This window comes from Neolamprologus multifasciatus, chromosome 18 (genome assembly GCF_963576455.1).
Source record: "Neolamprologus multifasciatus chromosome 18, fNeoMul1.2, whole genome shotgun sequence".
NCBI classification, from domain to species: Eukaryota; Metazoa; Chordata; class Actinopteri; order Cichliformes; family Cichlidae; genus Neolamprologus; species Neolamprologus multifasciatus.
In genome coordinates this window covers 20,577,020-20,597,736 of record NC_140456.1, presented here as the reverse complement: position 1 = coordinate 20,597,736, position 20,717 = coordinate 20,577,020, and the positions used below count along the sequence as shown (strand labels likewise).

General features: G+C 41.1%; 1 protein-coding gene across 2 annotated transcripts in view; it reads right to left on the bottom strand.

Annotated features, from left to right (window-relative positions):
- The window catches only part of ephb1 (EPH receptor B1), a 161,067-nt gene that overhangs the window by 107,499 nt on the left and 32,851 nt on the right, over positions 1 to 20,717 (bottom strand). For both annotated transcript variants that reach the window (XM_085139261.1, XM_085139260.1), the window contains exon 2: positions 2,839 to 2,903. In XM_085139261.1, the coding sequence (XP_084995387.1) occupies positions 2,839 to 2,903 (65 nt within the window). The remainder of the gene's footprint in view (positions 1 to 2,838; positions 2,904 to 20,717) is intronic.

The window sequence follows — 20,717 nt, the reverse complement described above, 5'->3', positions numbered from 1 at the left end:
TTTGTTTGGGAAGATAAAATCTGTCAGGTAAAGGTGGGTGTATAGCAACTTTATTATTTGCACCCCTCTATTTTTATTTAGAGAAAATGTTAAAGCTTAAGCATCTTTACAGGTCTATCTAAAAAATCAGTCAGACAACTACAGCTCATTCAGAACTCTGCTGCTTGAGTCCTCACTAAGACCAAAAAAGTGGACCACATCAGTCCAGCTTTGAGGTCATAACACTGGCTGCCTGTCCGTCAGAGGATAGACTTTAAAGTTCTGATGCTGGTCTATAAAGCTCTGAATGGTTTAGGACCAAAATACATCAGTGACCTCCTGACCCAGTATGAACCCTCCAGATCCCTCAGGTCATCTGGACCCGGTCTTTTATCAGTTCCCAGAGTCAGAACCAGACACGGAGAAGCTGCATTCAGCTTTTATGCTCCTTATATCTGGAACAAATTCCCAGAAAGCCTCAGATCAGCTGAAACACTCAGTTTATTTAAATCCAGGTTGAAGACTCACCTGTTCTCAGCTGCATTTGAATAAAGCACCAAATCCACACTTTTAAGCTTAAATTTCAAAACTTACATTTTAACTACTGATTTTATCTACTGTTCTGATTTTATCTGTTTTGATTTTATATACTGTTTTGTTTGTTTGTTTGTTTGTTAATTAGTTTGTTTGTTTGTTTGCTTGTTTTAATCAATTTTAAATCATGCTTTTTATTTGTTTTTGTTTCTAATGTCTCTGTAAAGCACTTTGAATCACCTTGCTGTTGAATTGTGCTATACAAATAAACTTGCCTTGCCTTAATAATTTATTTTATTTGGAAAATAAAATGAAGCATTTTATGGCTGTTTGGCTGATTATTGTTTTGGTGCATCAGTGAATCTCAAATCTAATGCATTGTTTTCTGTCGTTTTGGTCCAAAACAACCGGACTAATTATCCTTTAAAGCCATAAATACTTTTTGTTCACAGCTGGTAAGTGTTGGTTGCTGGGTCACCGCCTGCCTGTTCAGTAGAAGGGAACATTAAGAAAGGCAGAAATACAATTCAAATACACATGTAACATTTAACATGAATCTGTCAAAACAATTATTATTTTTGAACTGTTAGTGTTGCTGTGCTGCACCTTTGGTATGCATGTCAGATCTTATTAAGAACAGCTTTTAAACATATATCTGTTTTATGTGTGGAAAATGTTTTGTGTCTTTGCGATGGTCACCAGCCATATGTATGTAGGTCTCTCAGTATCTGTGAGCAGCTGATTTGAGGCTGCACATGAGACACAGCTCTATGTGCCGTGGCGAAAGCTATCAGTTTTTGGTAGGGCATGCTCGTATTATAAGAAAAAACAATTGGCTTCGTGATCATTTTGATGGCATTACTACAGTTTGCACATCGTGCAAATGTTGCTAATGGTGAACACTGCTGTTCACCATTTGATCAAGTTGGTCTATAAAGTCTTGGAACGACAAGAGTTGCATTTATTTAAGCCCATAATATGTGTAGGTAGTAAATAGGAAGTCAGTGGGTTAAGCTAGTGGAAATCCTGGTCATGCTAACATCTGCAATCAGCTAATTTTAGATATCAGCTAAACATTTTTGAAGAAAAATGTATCAAGATTGTCTAACCAACATTTGTGTTTTAGCCGTTTGTGAAGAGAATATCAACAGCGAGGCAAAATTAAAAGAAAAAAGTACTAATGTAGGCTGCTGGTAAACAAAATAAAAAATAAATGAATAAATAAAAAAGAGAGACAGAAACACAGAAGGGGATAATAACAGTTAACAATGGCTGTTATGCAAGAAAATGTACACTTGCTCCATCTGCCACTGGGGTTTTCTTGATTAATCATGAAGGAATTTGCGACATGGCTCATGCCACAAGAGAAAAACATTGAAACTGTGGAGACCACAATGAGAAGGGCTCACTCCAGATATTGTGCAGATGACAATATCACAGCCATACATGCAAGCTCACACACACGAGGTTATTACAGGTTATTTTAGCTTGTATTCCTCGAGGAATACAAAAAACCCCTGCCACACTCTAATGCTCAAACAGAGTCAAAGCTCTGCTCGGTAGCAATAAAAGCTCCTTTTACACGTGTGTAAAATGCCTCATAAAGACCTAAAGGCCCAGAAAATGCGGGAAACAGTCCTTTTCTATCCTGGATAGCTCCTGTAAGATTCATATCACTGTTGTGCTATGGAGCCTTTCATTGAATTATCGAATTACAATACAGAAAACAAGGTCTTAAAACGCTCCATTAGCATAACAGGGCAATAATACTGAGTTTCAATCAAAAAAGAGAAAAGAGGAATATTGTTCCACTTTGTTCCAGTTAGGCTCATTCCATTTCTGTGAGAATACCTAAAAGCTGCAGATAGTTCCCTTTAAATCTGAAAAGCCCTGAGCATTTTTTTTGTCCTCTTAGCTCCTCCTCCCTCTTTCATCCTAATACCTCCACTTCCCTGTATAAATGTATCATTACAGTATCATTATGTCTATGGTATCCCCCCCAGCCTCCATTTACAGGGACTTAGGTACTGTGTTCTGGGACTTACGTGAACCCATTATGTTATTAAGTCATTATGAACCGGGACACAGCGAAAATAATACCCATAATGGGAGCTACATTGGGCACTGCTTAAGTCTATAACTATAACTCCCATCCACCCTGCTTTCCTGCCTATTTGTCTGTCTGCCTGTAAACCTGTACGTGCTCTGTGTCATGTTACACATACCCAACAAAGCTATTTACCTGAAAAACAGAAAAATAGTGAAGTGAAACTTCTGATTTATTTAATTATGTAAACATTCATGTGTTGGCAACAACGGGCTCACCCCAGAATTAGGATATGCTGTCCACCCCAGCTCAGCTGTGGCCACCCGAGTGTCCATCAAGGTCTCTGCAGCAAAGAAAGAAAAAGACACAGAGAGAACCAGCGGTTAGCCACACAGAAGCTATTTTGAGTACCATCCCATACAGCTAAATTATATTCAAGCCCCAGTGATCGCTTGACACTCATTGATGAACAGAAAGTAAGAATCCCTACAGTGTTTCATCCATCTCTGTTACTCTTCTGTTAAAACAAGAAACAAATCCTTGGCACTTTGCTGGAAGGAACCTCTGAGAGAAAAAAACTGAAAAAAAAACTCTTTGCATTGTGTTATCTTGCTATATACAGTACTAGACTACATCCTGCCTTTGTCCTGCTTATATGTGTGCAAGTATTTGCATGAAAGGCAGATATTTTGTTGAAAGACAAGTGGGTATGTCGATACACTGTATGAGGTTTGCAGATGGCCTGGCAAAAAGAGTTGGCTTCACATATGAAGAAGGAGCCCTCCAAGGTGAGGCTCTGATGTATTTGCGTCAGCTTTCCTTAACCTAAAGTTATGAAAACGCATATATCTGCAAGCCATAAAATGTTTTTTAATTTCAGATTAATTAGCTAATTTTCTAAACGCCTGCCAAAAGACATGATGACCTATGTTGGATAACTTTAGGCTACACAAAATGAAAGAGTAACACAATACAGCCTGAAAAAGGAAGAAAAAAAGTACAGGGTTCAAGGATTGGATTTATCTTTGTTTGGACTTTTATTATACAACATGTCATATCTGGCCACATATCAGTGCAATATGAGAACACAGATTGCCCCCTTCCTAATCCTCAGGGACATAGCTTAGACAAATAAGTCTGGCAGCTCACACCAGAAGTTTATCAGCTCATTTTTTGATTAATATCTGCCTTGCTGGTACATGATATGTTGCTCAAGGAAAGAAGAGAGAAATATGGCAGTTTTCACAAAGCGCTCACCTGCCCCTCTCCCTGCAATACAGATTTATAGAGCGATGGACTAACTGACATGCTGGCCTTAGCAGAGTAATGATAGATTCATAATTTCCCCTGTAACAGACAGTTTATCCTCGGTCCTAAAACATTAATCTTACAGAAAGTGAACCAAAGGATATTTCACATTTTCCGATGTCCCCTGCCACAACATACACTCCATTGTGTTTGTTGTTTTGTGTTGTGTCCAGACAGATTAAAATCTGGGAGACAGAAGGGTGAATGGTGTGCTTGTGTGATGATCTGCATTCTGTAGTAGACAAGCAGAAAGTGTGTGTGTGTGTGTGTGCAATTTTCATAGGAACTGTGGTCGTTGTGTGTTTGGCTTGGAGCTCTTCCACTTTCACAGCAAATGGTTGGCTAGCACAACCCACATGTGTTGTTGATAAGGGAGAAATCTCACTCTGATTAAATGCATAGACACAACGATGCCCTCTTTCAAGATTTCCAGGAGAGGTTCCAGCCCTCATCACCCTCCCTTTACCTACTCCCCCAGAACAAGCACGCACTCGCAGCTGCTGCTAATTTGGAGTCTCACTGAAGTCGCTGTGCATTTTGAAATCATTCCAAATGACGGAACACTCAAAGCCCGTCATCCATGGTTCAAGAGCGTTGGTTAAAAAAAATTTAAAAACAAGTACATTGTGGTAAGGATGAGTGACAAGCCACCTGTAAGAAGAAAAGAGCCTTTTCATTCTCAATCTCTACTTACTGGGAGAAACTGTCCTCAGACATGAAACCAATTAGCCCCTGCACACACAAGCACTCACAATGCATGTTAGGACACACGCAGATGGACACCCGTTCTGCTCATGCACCAGCCAACTTAGAGAGCAATTTTCTGTGTACACCTACAGTGACAGCCTTGTTCACACCCGGCTTCCATCAGAGTATTTCAATTTCCCTAAGATCAGCCTTGCCTTGTCTAGTTTCCACAGCCAGCCAGCTCCAGCCTGCCTGCCTGCCTGCTTGTACGACTTGCTGTCAGCTGGGGAGATAGGAGCATGAAACAGCCCTCAGCGCCAGCCAGCATCGTGGGGACTGCCAAACCTTTCTCTGGGGAAATCACAGAAGCTTTAGTCAAATCACACAGGCTCTTGGTCGACCATTTTTTTTCTATTTTCTTTTAAAATGGAAGGGGGAGGGTTGGGGTTGGAGGGGATTCGGTCTAAGATATTGAGGATGCGGAAACGAAAAAAAAAAAAAAGGTCAAAGGCCCAAGGGAGGGGTGGATGAGCAGAGTCATGTGGTCTAATGTCTACCATTAGCAGAATATCAAAGTAGCAGATGAGTAAATGGAGTATGCTAAGTGGTGATTAGCAACGGGGAGGGACTCGAACAGCCATCATGGCATTGCTCGCACACCTGTCCACTGGCACTGGAGATTTTGAAAATGTCCCTTGTGTATGTGCATGTGTATGTGTATGTGTGGGGCTTTTAAATGAGCACTTCTGTGAACCGTTCATCCATTAAATGATAAGTGGATTTGAATAGTTTCATTATAAAATCAACTTAATTACACGAAACATCTCTTTGAAAAAGAGGAAACATTGTTTTTTATTGCTGAAATTACAAGTTATCTAAATAGCCTAAGGTTACACACTAATTAAATTTTGGTATAGGTATTTTTAAAATTTATTTAATATTAGGTAATATTGGGTAAATAATAAACAATTAATCTGTCAGGTTAATTGGTTATTATAACGAGTTTTAGTTTTAGTTGATTGCCTGTTTCTCTGTTGCCCCTGTAATGGAGTGGCGATCTGTCCAGGGTGTACTATGCTCCCCAACACAAACACAATACAGTATGGAGTGCAGTTAAAAACAATACGTTACTGAAAATTTCATTTCAAAAATCCGGGATGTTTATTGTCTGTCTAGAAGCTTAATGTTGGGTTACTCCTTAGCATTGTAAAAGCAATTAGTCGTCCACGCACTCCAAGTTTATAGCAAGTCATTTGCAAGGCAAGGAAAGGACCTTGCCATGTCCCTAGTGTTTGGAAGGTAGCCCAGTGTGTTTTCTTCTGTATTCATATTCTGCTATGTCAGCTCCACCTGCAAGCTCGACTAAATTAAGACCAGGCAGTTTCACCAGTAGTTGAGTCTTTGTGAGAATTGTTAACACGGAGAGATTAATGTTAACTAAGCAACCACGGCTCATAAATCTATTAGAAAACAATGGCTTGTAGGTGTCGGCGTCACCAGCCTTAAATAAATTCAAGGATCCGTAAGGCTCGAGGCTGTATTGCAACCGCATCACAGAATATTAGTTACCCTTTATCATACAATGGATGTAGGTTGGATAACACTGCAAGGGTACCAGTCAAAACCCAAAAGTCGCAAGCCAAGCCAAAACCAAGACTCAGATGAGGCCTTGCAGCTCCCAATCCCCGAGAGCACAGCTCCTTCTTATTAGCAGCAAGTGATAGATCAATACCAAATGGTAGGTTCTGGAAGCAGCCTACCATTTGGGGCTAGAGAAAGGGAGGGAGAGAAATGAAAGAGTGAGAGAGACTACATTAAACATTGATGGGGCCCTGCATTATAGATCGATAAGGCAGCTCTCTTCGCACAATTACACGTCAGCAAGCAGTCGCATGATACATCGCATAGACACGCATGATTACGTGGAAGTTGTACACACTAAAGAACATCAATAGAACGGGAGTTCAGTGAAGGAACAACAGCAAAAATGAATTGGCCAATCTCTCCGCCCTCTTTTAGCTCTCAAGCATGACTTTAATTCTACGCTTTAAAAGTCAGAATGCCAACATGTCTGTGTAATTCCCTCCTTTGCAGCCAATCTGTGACTGTGTGGCCACTAGTCGATACAACATGTGCCGAAGTGCCTCTCTGAAGCTTCCTGGCTCCTCAATCAATACAGCAGGCCATTCTCCACGGATTTCCATTCTCTTTCCATCTTTTACATTCATCTATTCTTTAGCCTCCCCCCACTCCTCAATGTCCTCCTGTTCAAGGATGCTGGTATACTTTGTAATTCAATGAGACAATCACGTCCAGATGCAGGATGCAAAGCTTTAAGGGTCTTCTCTTTGTGACTGTAGCAGCAAAGCGAAAGAAGATCTGAGGCCCTTGGATGACATTATGTAAGTGGGGTTTATCTTTTCTTGGGGGGATGGAATCAAGATGGTTGGATAAAGAATGAAAAAGAGGGAAAAAAAGAAGACAAATAGACAGAAAGACGGAGATGAAAAACCAAGTGGAGAAATCAGCGGGATTGGAATGAGCACTTAACAATGATGAAACCCCATGGTAGCCTGCTGAGCCTGGCATCTTAATACAGGGCTGAAAACAAAGTGACAAACAAACACGAACGAAAGATGCTGCATCTCCCAAACTAATCAGCCGTCCACTCAGGGGACTTATGAATATAAAAAGAACATTTTGACAGAGTGAAGTATTTTCCGAACAAATCATGTGGAAATGTCTCACGCAGACAGACACCACTCACCCGCTGCATCCCTGATTTCGAAAGAAAAGACCGCTTCACGTCCAGCATGGTTAAGGCCATTTAGCAGATTTGGAAACTGCATTTATGGCACAGTACTGCTTCGGGGGGAAGAAGAATATAAAAAGGCAATATCTGATTGAGTCACCATGTTCAACAAAGAAGACAATCCATACAAACACAGATGTGAGACTTCTCTACTCCGTGCCACACTAAAGCTCTGTCACTCATACTGAAGGATTTTTACTTTAAATAGAAGATACAGAACAGGCAAGTGAAATGCATCAAAAGAAATGTGTTACTTCAATATTCCCCTGAAGACAGAAATGACAATGTGACTAAATTTGAAAACTGAAGGAAAAAAAAAATCTGCCAGCCTCCTCCGAGACATTAGCGCGGAGTGATGGGATACACAAGTCCTGCATCTTCTGAGCCACAGACTCCATTAAACGAACAGCCTCACAAATTACAGATTGCCCACACTCACACACACAGATTTAGTAATAGCGCGCCTGGCTAACAGTCACTCACGACGACTGTGTGAAAATATAATTTTCGCTCCGTGGAAGCAGAGCAGACACGTATGAAAGACAAAAGAGAGAGAGTCCAGAAGATAAAGATGAACAGGGCAGCACAAGGCAAAGTGTGCTCAGCAGCAGCTGTTGAGAAAAATGTCTTGTAAGAGCAGAAATTTAATAAACACACAGCATCTGAAGAACCTGATGAAATTATCCTATCATCACAGGAAGGTGACATTACCTTGGCCTCGCACATCTGGGCTGCTGTGTCGCATACAATTTAAGATTCAACCTTGCGGCACTTGGTGAGCAGCCACATTCTTTCCCCGCTGTTACCGGTTTGTAATAGAGTTGTTATGGTATTGAAGCAGGAAAACACAACGGCCCCCCCTGAGGCAGGCTTGGCAAATACAGACAGGTACATGGTCAAACAAAGGCTATACCAACACCAAAGTCTCATGCATCTGATCATATCTTAGTGGTCAGTCAGTCACTCAGGTACCTGCATAATGTAGGAACAGCACATTTATACACAAGCCCCCACTTTGCACCTTTTCATCTATTCTTCTCCCTCTTTTCCTTTCTTTCACTCTTTTCTCTTCCCTCGCTTGGTCAGGGGAGAGAGGTTAGGCACATCATTTGCATTCATTAACATTACATTAGCAGACAGAGTGATCTTTAGAAACCAGGCTGCCGGAGAGTGTCATCTTTAATTCATCATAACCCCACCACCTACCCATCCACCCTTCCGCTTTCTCTTTACCTCCACCTTCTTCTCTCTTTTCTTCCCTTTTCATCCACCCATCTCTCCCTCATTCCTCTCGTCCCTTAATCTCAGTGCATCATTTATCCTCCTCATCCCTGCAACTTTCGTCACTCTCCATTTAACACCGTCTTTCATCTCCTTCACTTTAGCCATCTCTGTTTACCTTTACACTGCCACAGAGCTGTCTGTATTTTGCTCTGCCTCCTGTTAATGACAGGCTACGGGGGAGGGGTTCGAACCCTGCCCCTGCGTAAGCCTTTTCAATATAGGAAGGAGAAGAGACGCGCCCAAAAAAGACCAATATACACATCATAAGCATCAGTCTGGGAGACAAGACTGAGCTGATGATCTCTAGGCTTTATTCAGGGTTCTCTGGCATAACCTTATGACCCGAGCTTATTCTAAAAATAAAAAAATAGCTCTGCTTGTATTTGTATCTGTACAAGTGCATCTTAAAAAATTCAATAACATGATTTTACATTAGTTACACTTTTACATATTCTATATTTTTCACATGTAAACTGAATTATGTCAAACTATTTCTGTTTTACTTGTCATGATTATGGGTTCTAGCTCATAAAAATGAAAAACACATGAAATCCACAGCATTATCTAATGCCTAAATGTAATAATTAAGGGAAAAGATCTTAAATACTAATAACTTATAACAAGATTAAACCTAAATCATTTTGTCCTCACAAAACTGTCCAGGATCCGATTTCCTATAGCAGCAGACCAGCAGCAGTGACCAAGCAATAATCCAGATGGAAGCAGCACTGCCCTCCCACAATCATCACAATACTCATTACTGCTGATATTGCCTCAGCCAGCCTGTCTGCTTTTAAGAAACCTGGCAATTTGCTGCAGTAAAATGAGGTAATTACAACTCTTATCAAGCTCCTCACCTCACAAAACAGCATTTAGAGAGAGGGAGACTACTCTCCGATGGTTCACTGGCTGTGGAACAAGGCTTTGGCTGGCTTCCCAATCACTCAGCCACACCCACTCACTGTCATTTATTCTATTTGCAACTCCCGCTCCTACCCACTCTCCGTTGCTTCCAATAAAAGCATTTCAGTGGAAATTTGATCACTTTATTGACACAGCTAGATAAAATTTACTCCGTCAGTCCCACTAGACTAAAAGTTTGATAAGGCTTACGTGAGTCACAAGGACACAAAGAAAATGACTTTTCAGCACAAGAACTGCACACGGAGATTCCTTCCTAGTACCAAAATGGGAAATGGGAAAATTAAATTCTGCAAAACTCTATGTTGGAGGGCTAGCATAGAGAAAATTGCAATTTAATAGTTTCCCATAAGGAGAATGAGTCTACTCTATAGTTTTGACATTTCTAACCTTCACATGAAAGTCAGAAGTTAGCTCTAGCTTACTGTCATCACTTCTCCTGCCTAGAGACACAATGAGCCACAGAGAAGTACCATGCCCGGGTCACACTGGGATTGCGTGAGGCTGACATTTACCACTATAAGTTATAGCTAATGGGCTATTCAGAGTGAGTAAAATCATCTGTGTTTTTCAAGTCGACCAGGAAGTGCTGAGTGAACAGAATTATGTCATTCACTGAAACTCCCAGTGCAGTCCCCCTCACTCTAATTAAGACAGTAAGAATTACAAATTAGTGAGGTCCTGCATGTGCTGGAATACAGTCATGTGAAAATGAAAGAAAAAAATAAGTCGACTCTTACTGTTTATATGGCAATTAACAGAGCAAGTAGCTGCCAGCTAATCTAAGCTATTCTAGCAATCGAATTCACCGGGTTAACTTCTACAAAAGCAACATGAACATTGAGGTGTGTGAACACAACGCCTTTCCAGGACGTCCTAACAAATTAACCTGAAGGCGACACAGTGTAATACTTGGAAAATTTACAAAGAACCCAAGACCTAAGTAACCTAGTGACCTCTGCAGACCTCAGTAAGCATGTTAGACGGTACAAAGACTGACAAGTATGGCCTTTTTTTCTTTCTCTTTTTTTTTTTACAAGGCTTGAAGAACAGTGTCTTCTCTCCAAACTGAACATGGCAGCACAGATAAGGTTTGCAAAGTCACACCTGAACAAACCACAGTACTTCTGGAACAATGTCCTTTAGACAGATGACACCAAAGTATAGATGTCTGGCCATAATGCACTGCACCACATTTGGAGAAAACCAAAGACACCAGTCCAAACACTTTACACCAGTGGTGAGGTGAGAGAGGGGGGATTATTTGAGCTCGTGTTGCAGCCAGACGATATGTGCTCCTTGCATTGAGTTGACCACAAACTCCAAAGCCAAAGTATTGTTGAGTTAAATGTGAGGCTATCTGTCCAACAGGTAAAGTTTGTCCCAAATAGGGTCATGTAACGGGGCAATGAACCCAAGCACACCAGCGAATAGTTGAAAAACAAAAGAATCAAATTATTGGAATGGGCAACGAAAGTCCAGACCTCAATTTAATTGAAATGCTGTGTTGGGACCTTAAATGACAAAAATGTCCACAAACCTAAATGAACAGAAGCAATGCAGTAAATATGAGTCGGACAAAATTCCTCCAAAAATGAAAAAGTCATAATGAAAAGGATTACTCCAAGTTATTGCTGCTAAAAATCTTTCTATAAGATACCCAATCACAGGTTGTACTTAGTTTTTTACAGATCCCTGTGAATGTTTCTTTTTCACATGAATGTATATACATTTATCTGGATTGTGATAGAGGAATCACAACGTGTAAAACTGTTAAACTGAGAGAAATGCATGAATTAATAAGCTTCAATTGTTTACAAAGGTTTAATGATAGTACAATGTGAGTCACCTAGTTGCCTTTTATAACAACACAGAGGCAACGCAGGAGATAGAAATGAATGTCCTCGTCTGCCACACTGTAATACACTTGAACTGAGATAACCATCCTGTAATATGCAGAACCAATATGAAGGGCAGAGAGAAACTGTGAGATACAGAGATGAAGAAAAAAATAAAGTGGATAGTAAGACAAGAGTGAAAAGGAGCAAGAGGAAGGAGGAAGGCGGTCGCCATTCATAAAAAGAGAGATACTCGGAGAGACACTGTGACGGAGAGCATGTCATGAGGCAGTGCTGTGTGTTATCTTATCTAGAAATTGATCTAACCTTAGCTGAACAGTGGCGTTGGATCATTTCTTGGAAACCACACTGTTTGTGTCTTGCAACCAGCATAAACAAAGACGCTCTGTCTCTTTGTGGTTCTTGTAGTATTCATATTCAATAAAACACACACAGTCAAGACCGTCTCATCCAAACGTGGGCACAAGCATCCCGCTAACGGCTGAAAAAAGTTCATGCATAACCTATTGAAAAAAGTCACGTATGCACGCACTAAAATGTGTTCCCAACACTCAAAACAGCACAGCTCTGCTGCTCCTCCCGTCAGGACACTGCTAAACCTCCATTGTATAACTAAAACTGTGGGTGCCATCTGTCTGAGCAAAGGGACAATATCAGGGCTTTCTAAAAGGAGGCACAAATTAAGACAATACACTAAGTCCTTTATTTCCTAAAGATTAGGTTAGTACATATTCACTTATGCCACTGGTAGTTTCTCCCCAATTTTACGAATGAGGCCATGCACCTCTGTCAGCCTGTGTTTAATGGGGGGAGCTAGCAATATCTTATTAAATCCTGTTGTTAACCGTGTTTGGATGAGCCACAAAATTGACCTGTGACTCTTCGATAATTCCCCTATGGGTAGAGAGGAAAAGAGTCAGAAAATCGTGGAGTCAGACAGAGAAGGGACCTTGAGGGTTTGATGTCGTGCTCTCACTCCATCTCATCTGTGGCAGTAAAAGAACGACCTTCAACCACCTTGAACCCACTGGAGCTGAATTTCAATAAAACTCAAATTATCACCCGTGCCCATGGGGCTTGGGAAAAGCACTAAGCTTGAACTGACTGCACGTATAAGACGATTTAACAGTCATATGGAGGTGTGAGTGAGTCAATCATATGACACACTTCTTTTTCACACTGAGGAGTCTCAGCGGTAAGCGGTGGTTACTGTACCCTGTCGGGAGAGGATGCCACTGGGATGGATCACTGATTGTTTTCCGTGTGTGTATGGGGGGTGGGGGGGTGGGGTGGGGTATGTGTGTGCGAGATCACCTGCACTCACATGTGTGTGAAAGCACATATGCCAACATGCGACCGGGAAAGGGTTATTCAATTTATCTGTGTTCTCCCTTGACCGATGTAGTGAGATGCAGGTAATTGATGCCTCAGTTTGGTATTCCCTAGCCATGTGCTCTCCACCACGGGGACGCTGCTGGCTAAGACGGTGTGAATGAGAGAAATCGCGTGGTGTGATCTCACTCCCTTAACTGCGAGTGAGGTGTTCTTTGGGGATCTCGTTAGTGCAGCTCTACTACACATACACACACAGTCTCAACACCAACAACACACATACATAAGCAGTGAATACATCCCAGGAGTGAGCTAAACCACTAGCGATGGTGACCGTGGACATCCGCAGGTGGAGTTCACCTCTCGCTCTCCCCCTTGCTGCCTATCCCCATAAAAACGCCAGTGGCCTATCCAATGCCTCCGAGCAAACACAATCCTTTCCATTAAAAGCGAACACTAAATCCACCTTCTTGTAGCATATGCTTGCATGCCTGAGGACGTCTATATATTTTTGGAGATGGGCTTTGTTTTTCCTCCAGGGCTTTGCTGGAGTTTGGATTCAGCAGTGCCAGCGTGTACGAAAGAAAATAGTCCTAAAGCCAAAAGAAAAACTTTCAGCAGAGGATCTTGACCTTACAGCATGAGTCTGACATAGGTGGGTTGAGATTCTCCAATGAGAATCTATAACAAGAGAGAAGGATGGAGAGAGGGAGGAAAAGAGATAATTTTTACCTTTGGGGAGTGAAAGTGAGAGAGACCTTTTTTTGAGTAGGCCTATATTTGTCTGAAGATCTCTCATACTGCAGAGGAAAATGGCGTGTGCCCTCTTTGCTTTCCTCCAGAGGTGGGGAAGACCGTAAAAAAAAGAGGAAAAGGCTTATTCTCTTAGCTCCCAGGAGAAATATGTGTTTGATGTTCTTCCATTTGATGCTGCCATTTTTATGTCCACCATCAATGTGCCCATTCTTTTCTTTTGTTTCCGTTTTTTTTAATCAGTTGTAAGTATTTTTTTTTATCTCACTCTCTCACTCTTCCTTCGCGGAGTCACTCTGAATGCTAAGCCACAGCTCAGTAAAACACTGAGCTCTTCTGGGAGAGAAAATGTCATTTCATACACATTACATTCAGTCTGTTATGCCACGGGGAGAGTGTGGGTAATTTTGATCTTGTACTACAAACACACACAGATACATGCACACGCTGAATCTGACCTCATCTCACTTGGAATCCAGGACACTTGAGCTTTGGCCCACAATGCAACCTCAAATGTCACAGCTGTCCAGTGACACTAGTGGGGAGTGCAAACATCAGCCATCCCTCTGGCAGTCCCAATAGTAGCAATGCCAGCACTAGCTGAATGTAACATTTTTTTTTTTTTTTAATATTTTAATCTCGCCATTTTGGATCTTCCAAGCCTTCTGTTGATTGCTAATATAACAGAGACAACATTGGATGGATCATTGGATGATCTTCAGAATGTAGCATGACAGACTGTGGTTACCATCGCAGCTAAAATTCTTCCTGCCAGAGGAAAAAAAAAGAGCTTCCAGGCTGAGCTTTACTTGGCATTCCCACCAGATGAGGCCGTTTACCACTGTGCTCCAGGAGTCAAAGTGCAACACTCTGCTCGCTGCGCTGCAACCGCACAGCTAAAGAGCCGAGATGCTTCGTTAAATATGTATTCGCTACAGACACATTTTAAGCACTTCCCTTTACTTCACACGTAAGAGGCGGCAGCAGCAGAAACTTGCTAACTGTGCACTTTGCGCACTCGAAAACACAGATTTACTAATGGCCACATGCAAATGTAAACACAGGCGGCACGCACAGCTTGCACAGCTGTAAATGCTGATCCGAGCTGTTAAATTGTTTCACCACTTCAGTGCCACCGGGTCAGAATATATGCAGTTGTCTGTCCAGGGCACAGATGTGGTTATCAGCTTGTAGTGGAAATTCACAAAGTGGTTTCCAGGTGTTTGGAGTGAAGAGCACTTACTGAAGACCTACTGTATTTCAGATAAATTCGTAGAAATTCTACACATTTTGGGTATGCTGCGTGTAGAGGAGAAAGTCTATACAAGTCGAATTTGGAATTTTATTTGATTTGTGTACAAACAAAAATGTCAAGAAAACGCGATAAACTCCATCCATCTTGTGTCATTTTACTTTGAATACTCATTTAAAATTAATGGGCCCTGGCAGATGGAAATAAATGCCCTAATCATAGGTGGCAATATATTGATGATTTTAAGCTTTAAGCTTTGCTTCAGAAGAAGTAGAAAGAGTATGTTTTCATTACCATCCATCCATCCATTCGCTTCCGCTTATCCTTTTCAGGGTCACGGGGGGCGCTGGAGCCTATCCCAGCTGTCATAGGACGAGAGGCGGGGTACACCCTGGACAGGTCGCCAGTCTGTCGCAGGGCCAACACACAGGGACAGACAACCATTCACACTCACATTCACACCTAGTGGTAATTTGGATTATCCAATTAACCTATCCCCCCATGTTTTCATTACGTTAAGCAAAAATGTTGCTTGTCACCCTGAAGAAATGAATGCATGGCCCAAAGGAAACAGATTTTTTAAGATTGTATTTCAATATTTTTATATATATATTCTTTCGCTCACTCTCTCCCTCTCTTTCAGACACACACACACACACACACACACACACACACACACTTTATATAAAGTCAACCACTGTTATGCCAACAATAATGATGATTCACTTATTTCCCCTGTGGATCTTGAATAGGGTGGAAAAGCATTTCAAGCAATAAACACTAAAACTTTCCACTGACATCCATACAAATGAGTGGATCATAAATTCTTCCAGGCAAAATGACTTAAGCTTCTTATTCAACAGCAAACATTACTATCTCAAAAATGAAGTTATTTTACTGCTAAATTAACAACTGATATCATAGTTCTGCTACATTTTTAGAAAGTCTAAAAGAAAGCAGTAACTGTTTAGAGCAGTGAAGCTGACTCTAAAACATTTTACTTTTAAATGCTTTCCCAGCAATTATCAGTGCAGTTAGTTGTGATATATAATCAACACCGCATTTGTGTAATAACAGAAAAAAAAGTTTCTCTTCATTTAGTGCCTGAAAGGTATTGTTGAAATTTTCTAGAGCTACATGCCCGACCTACAGTATTGTTTGGTCTATGATCTCACTCTGACACTACGGTGGTTGCTAGGCAACGTGATGACGGCATAATATATCACGCATAATGAAAGTTTTGTGGATATAAATTAGATCAGATTCTTGTGAAATTACACCGATATGATGCTTTTATAAGGTGTTACAGGCACACAACAAATTCTAAATGGGTCCTGGTGGCTGGTAGGAACATGATGACAACAAAATACCTGACACAGATGTACCTGTCTGCTGGTTTCGACTGCACTGGCTTAACTCCTGATCATGTAGTAGCAAGTCTGCGACACGTATGTGTGTCCTGCAACTTGTGAATAACGGAAAACAAAAGAACAATGTGCCTTTAGTGATAAGCAGCAGCACATACAGCAGTCGGATGAATAAGATAAGATAAAGGCACTTTGCGTGATGGTGTCAGTACCGCACCACTTTAAAAGGCAATTTTCCAAATGTTTGCCAGTACACATTTCATACATTGCTTTTGCTAAGGCTTAAGTGTATGCTGAGCAAATATGACTACCATCTCACAAAGTGTTTGTTATCTGCAGTTGTGGAGCTATTAATGTAGATGGGTGCTGGAATGACTCCCAGAGAGTTTCCATACACTAGTACTCCTCTTTTCTCCTCCCCAGGGGTGTTGTTAGCCCGCGTGTCCCCTAGCAGCTCACTTGACATAATGAGGCTGACAGACCTAAACAAACTCAGGCGGAGAACAGGGGCAGACAAAAAAATATCAAGTACAGTCATTGGAGATGGAGGAATGAGGTGAGGTGTGCAACCTGCTATGTCTGGCAAGATGTAGGCTACTGCTGTAGTGTCTGTGGCTTAATGTGATAGAGCATGAGTCATAACACTTCTTTGTTTCCCGTCTGTTTTCCTATCATATTCTTTATTTCCTTTTTTGCCTGTTTATGCTCTACTGTACTCAGACGCAGTTCTATAAAGGCATAGGGTGATAACTGATTGAAAGAAAGTGCACTGTACCATCTCCTTTTTTCTCCCCTTTATTCCTTCTTTTCTTCTCTTTATCTTTTGGTTCTCTGTCCCTCTTTCTCTCGCTCTCTCCCCAGGTGTGCTGGTCGCTGGAGCTAAATGATGAACAGAACCACAGTGTCTGCTGTCTCTAATAGGGACATTATGCAGGAGGATGGGAGAAGCACTCACACCAGGCTCGTAAATCACATAGACTCCTGTAGAGAGACTCACTGCAAGGCCTCACTGCTCCACTAACCCCGCAACAGATACACAAATATAAACTGAAAATCTACTCAAACACACACCCATGCACATATGCAAACACATATTGCGTATTTGCATACATAGACACGAGAATACAAATTAACACACTCGCGCAAGTGTGCACTTGCACTCGTGCCGTGACTGCACACTCCATTTACCTGACCCCCAGTGCGCAGTCACCATTTGCCATGTAACTACTGAGAGAAAATTCACTTACATCTGTCCAGTGACAGCACCTCTGTAGGACAGTGTGCCACACCAAGAGCTTGTGTCAATGTGATTGAAGTTTGACAGAGGACTTAAAGCATTATTAGTGCTCCCTGTCACAGCCCAGCTCACACAGAGGCCTGCCAGAGGCACAGGTGAGGTAAACACAGGCCCCATTTAGCATATTACCCATCAGTCAACACGACAGGCAAAGGAGATAAAGAAATGCACACCCACTGTGAGTGGGAAAACACGCAATCCAGTCTGCTCCATCTCACAAGGAGGTCTATATGAAAGTATTTTGACAGATGTGTGCTCAGGCATCCCGCATTCACATACCCACATCCATTCATGCCCACACAGAAAGAAATGGCATTCAGAAACACATTTCAACAAACGCACACAGGTTGATGACAGAAGAGACATTACTCAAAGTGAAACTCTCCAGAAGAGAAGTGCTTCACACAGCTAATTGACTGTGATGAACCAGCGCTAGCACACTTTGATCTTTTGTATCCTTATTTATCTCATAATTTACACTTTATTTACTCAAACACAATAAGAAAAATTCCACATAACTGGGCATTTCTTCATGTGTTTTCTTAAGCCACAAATCCTTTAATATCTCCCCTGCTGCAAAAGTGAGACTTATTGCTTCCACGAATATGCTAATCTGGAAGGTGGGGAATTTTATTTACAGTCTCTTTGTATATATCTGTCACACTAAAATAATATATTCCATCTGAAACTGTGAAATTGAAAAAATAAATAAATATGAGGTACAACTAATTCTCTAAGGATGAGTTCTAAACCGTGGTAAGCTCCTAACAATCAGCATCATACCAAAAGGCATCACAGAGCGGTGATGTGGCAACAAGGACTTAGATAACAGAGCTGTGTAGGATTACAGTCAGCTGACACCATAGCAGGGAGTCCTGTTAAATGGCCTCCTCTTGAGGCACCATGAACTCAGCTGACCCCTACAGACTTAGTCAAATGTTGATAATTACAACTTTTCTCCATTTTTTAAAAATGCAGACCAGATGTGAGTATGATACCCTAGAATTCTATTTCATTTCAATATAAAATGACACCGTAGACAGATACACATGCTAACATGGGAGTTGTTAATAAGCAGCAGGCTGCAGGAGCCCTTTGGTTTCACCATGCCTATTAACTGTGACACAACGGCAGACAAGTAGGATGTAAGAAAAAAACAATGCAGGTGTGTTAAAAAAAAAAAAAATCTCAGGCAAGCTGACAGAACGTTTGATAAGGTAGATAAAAGGGAAACAGCATGCATGCATAGTCTAACCGCAATATTTATACGGTCTGCTGGTATTTGTCTTACATCTTTGAAATGGCACAAAGCAACCTTTATCGTCCCTGAAGATAATGGATTGTGAACACAAACCCTCCTCCTCAAACCTCGTCATCTCGCCTTTCTTTACTTGCCATCGTCAACAGACACAAACATACGCGCGGCAACAGAGACACACACACCTCTGTCAACACTCCCCGAGGCAGCAGTGTTAATTCCTCTCAGCCTATTCTCAGTCACACATGGCTGTAGAGGCAGCCACCAGCGGAACCTCACTGCTAGATTAACCTTTGCTCTTGCCACAGATCTGTTTTTCAGAGGGACCGGCAGACGGACAGGGGCCACGGCTGGCAGATACTAACTCATTGTCAGAACACTGTCAGCACTGGGCCCTGCATTAGCAGCTTTTGAAGAAAGGGACCGTTGACATGGGCAGGATGCCAGCCATGAGGAAAAACAGACCTACTGCCCCACACAGCTCTTAACCTGACCTCTCCACTCAGGATGTGGGAAAGGGTGGAGGAGTGCGAGTGTGCGAGCTGTCCCGTGAACAGCTCACACACTGAAAATGTCTTCTCTATGATTCAGCAAGCGTGTATTTTGGCTGGTGATAAAATGCATGGCAAGAGGAAGGAAAATAAAAAATAATGGGCAATGAGTCAGTTTAGTTTTTTTTAAGGTGATGAATTTAAAAGTAAAAGATTATCGGAACATCACTGATTTGACTACATTTATCATTTACCGTTTGGCTACAATAAAAGTAAAATAAATAGTTGACATAACTTAAAAGGAATAAGTACAAGTCTCTTTTTCAGGTTAGCAAAAAAAGATCACAATTTATTGTTTATTATAACATTAACACTAAAAACAGTGACTATATGAAATTTGTTTCCAGTAATTGCTGTAAAAACACACAATACTATGCTCTGACATTGCGATCCAGACTCTTGAGTTTGTCAGTTTGGCAACAGTTTACCATCTTCCCAACCAAGTTAAGTCTTCTGAAAAAATGCAGTGTTGATCAGTCACTTGGGATAATGCGAGTGTAGTGCATAACTCAGTGAAACCATTCCCAGGAAGTTAATCAGTAATTCTTGGGAGACCGTCCACAATGTCACTTTCAGTGATGACAGACTTTCACAGGCTGGTAATGAACTGAGTCACAGTCATGGATTATTATAACGGAGACCACCGCAACATCTCAGATCTGGTTCTTCAGTTCTATCCTAAATGAATATGAGAGATAGTGATCTCAAACTAATCCACTAATCCACAAAATGATTTTTTTTTTAAACAAACCATCTCTCCAGTTTAATTAAATACTGCAGAAAGGCTTATGACAGTAGTTGTTACCTCATATGTACGTATATATGTATGTATATATCAGATATATATGTATGTATATATATACAGACTAGCTTCTCTTTGCTTTAACCGTTTCCACCACTTTCTCCTGGGGTTTTCATCAGCTCTCACTTCTTCACTAACTCTAAATGTGAAAGATTGTACTTGAATATAATCTCTCTCCTTGTGTAAAAATAATAATAATACTAATCATTCAAACATCTTCAAATAAAACATTTCCTGAAGTTTAATTATGTAAGCCTGTGTCCGGGCTTTGTTAGGCTGGTAGCTTGTTAACCTGTTAGCTTTGTGAACCTTGTAGCTAACAGCAACGTTAGAATCAAAACTGCTTTGCTGACATCTTCCTGAAATGGCTTAAAAAAATTGAATACTTACTTTGATACAGTGAATGCAGGGCCACCTTATGGCAGGCGTCCTGTGAGCTTTCCTGAGTCTTGACTCTTGCCCTTTCAGACTCCAAAAGCAAACAATGGCAGACATGATAGCAAGACAGGAAATTAACTCAATAATGGTTTATGTGTTGCTTGTTTGAGAAAGTAAATTAGAAAGCTAAACAACATTCTGGTAACTCTGTTCTAAGCCTTGTACTGGTACAGATTTCTTTTTAAATTATTTTGAAAATGCTTCATTAAATGTTTCAAACGGCTTTATAAAATAAA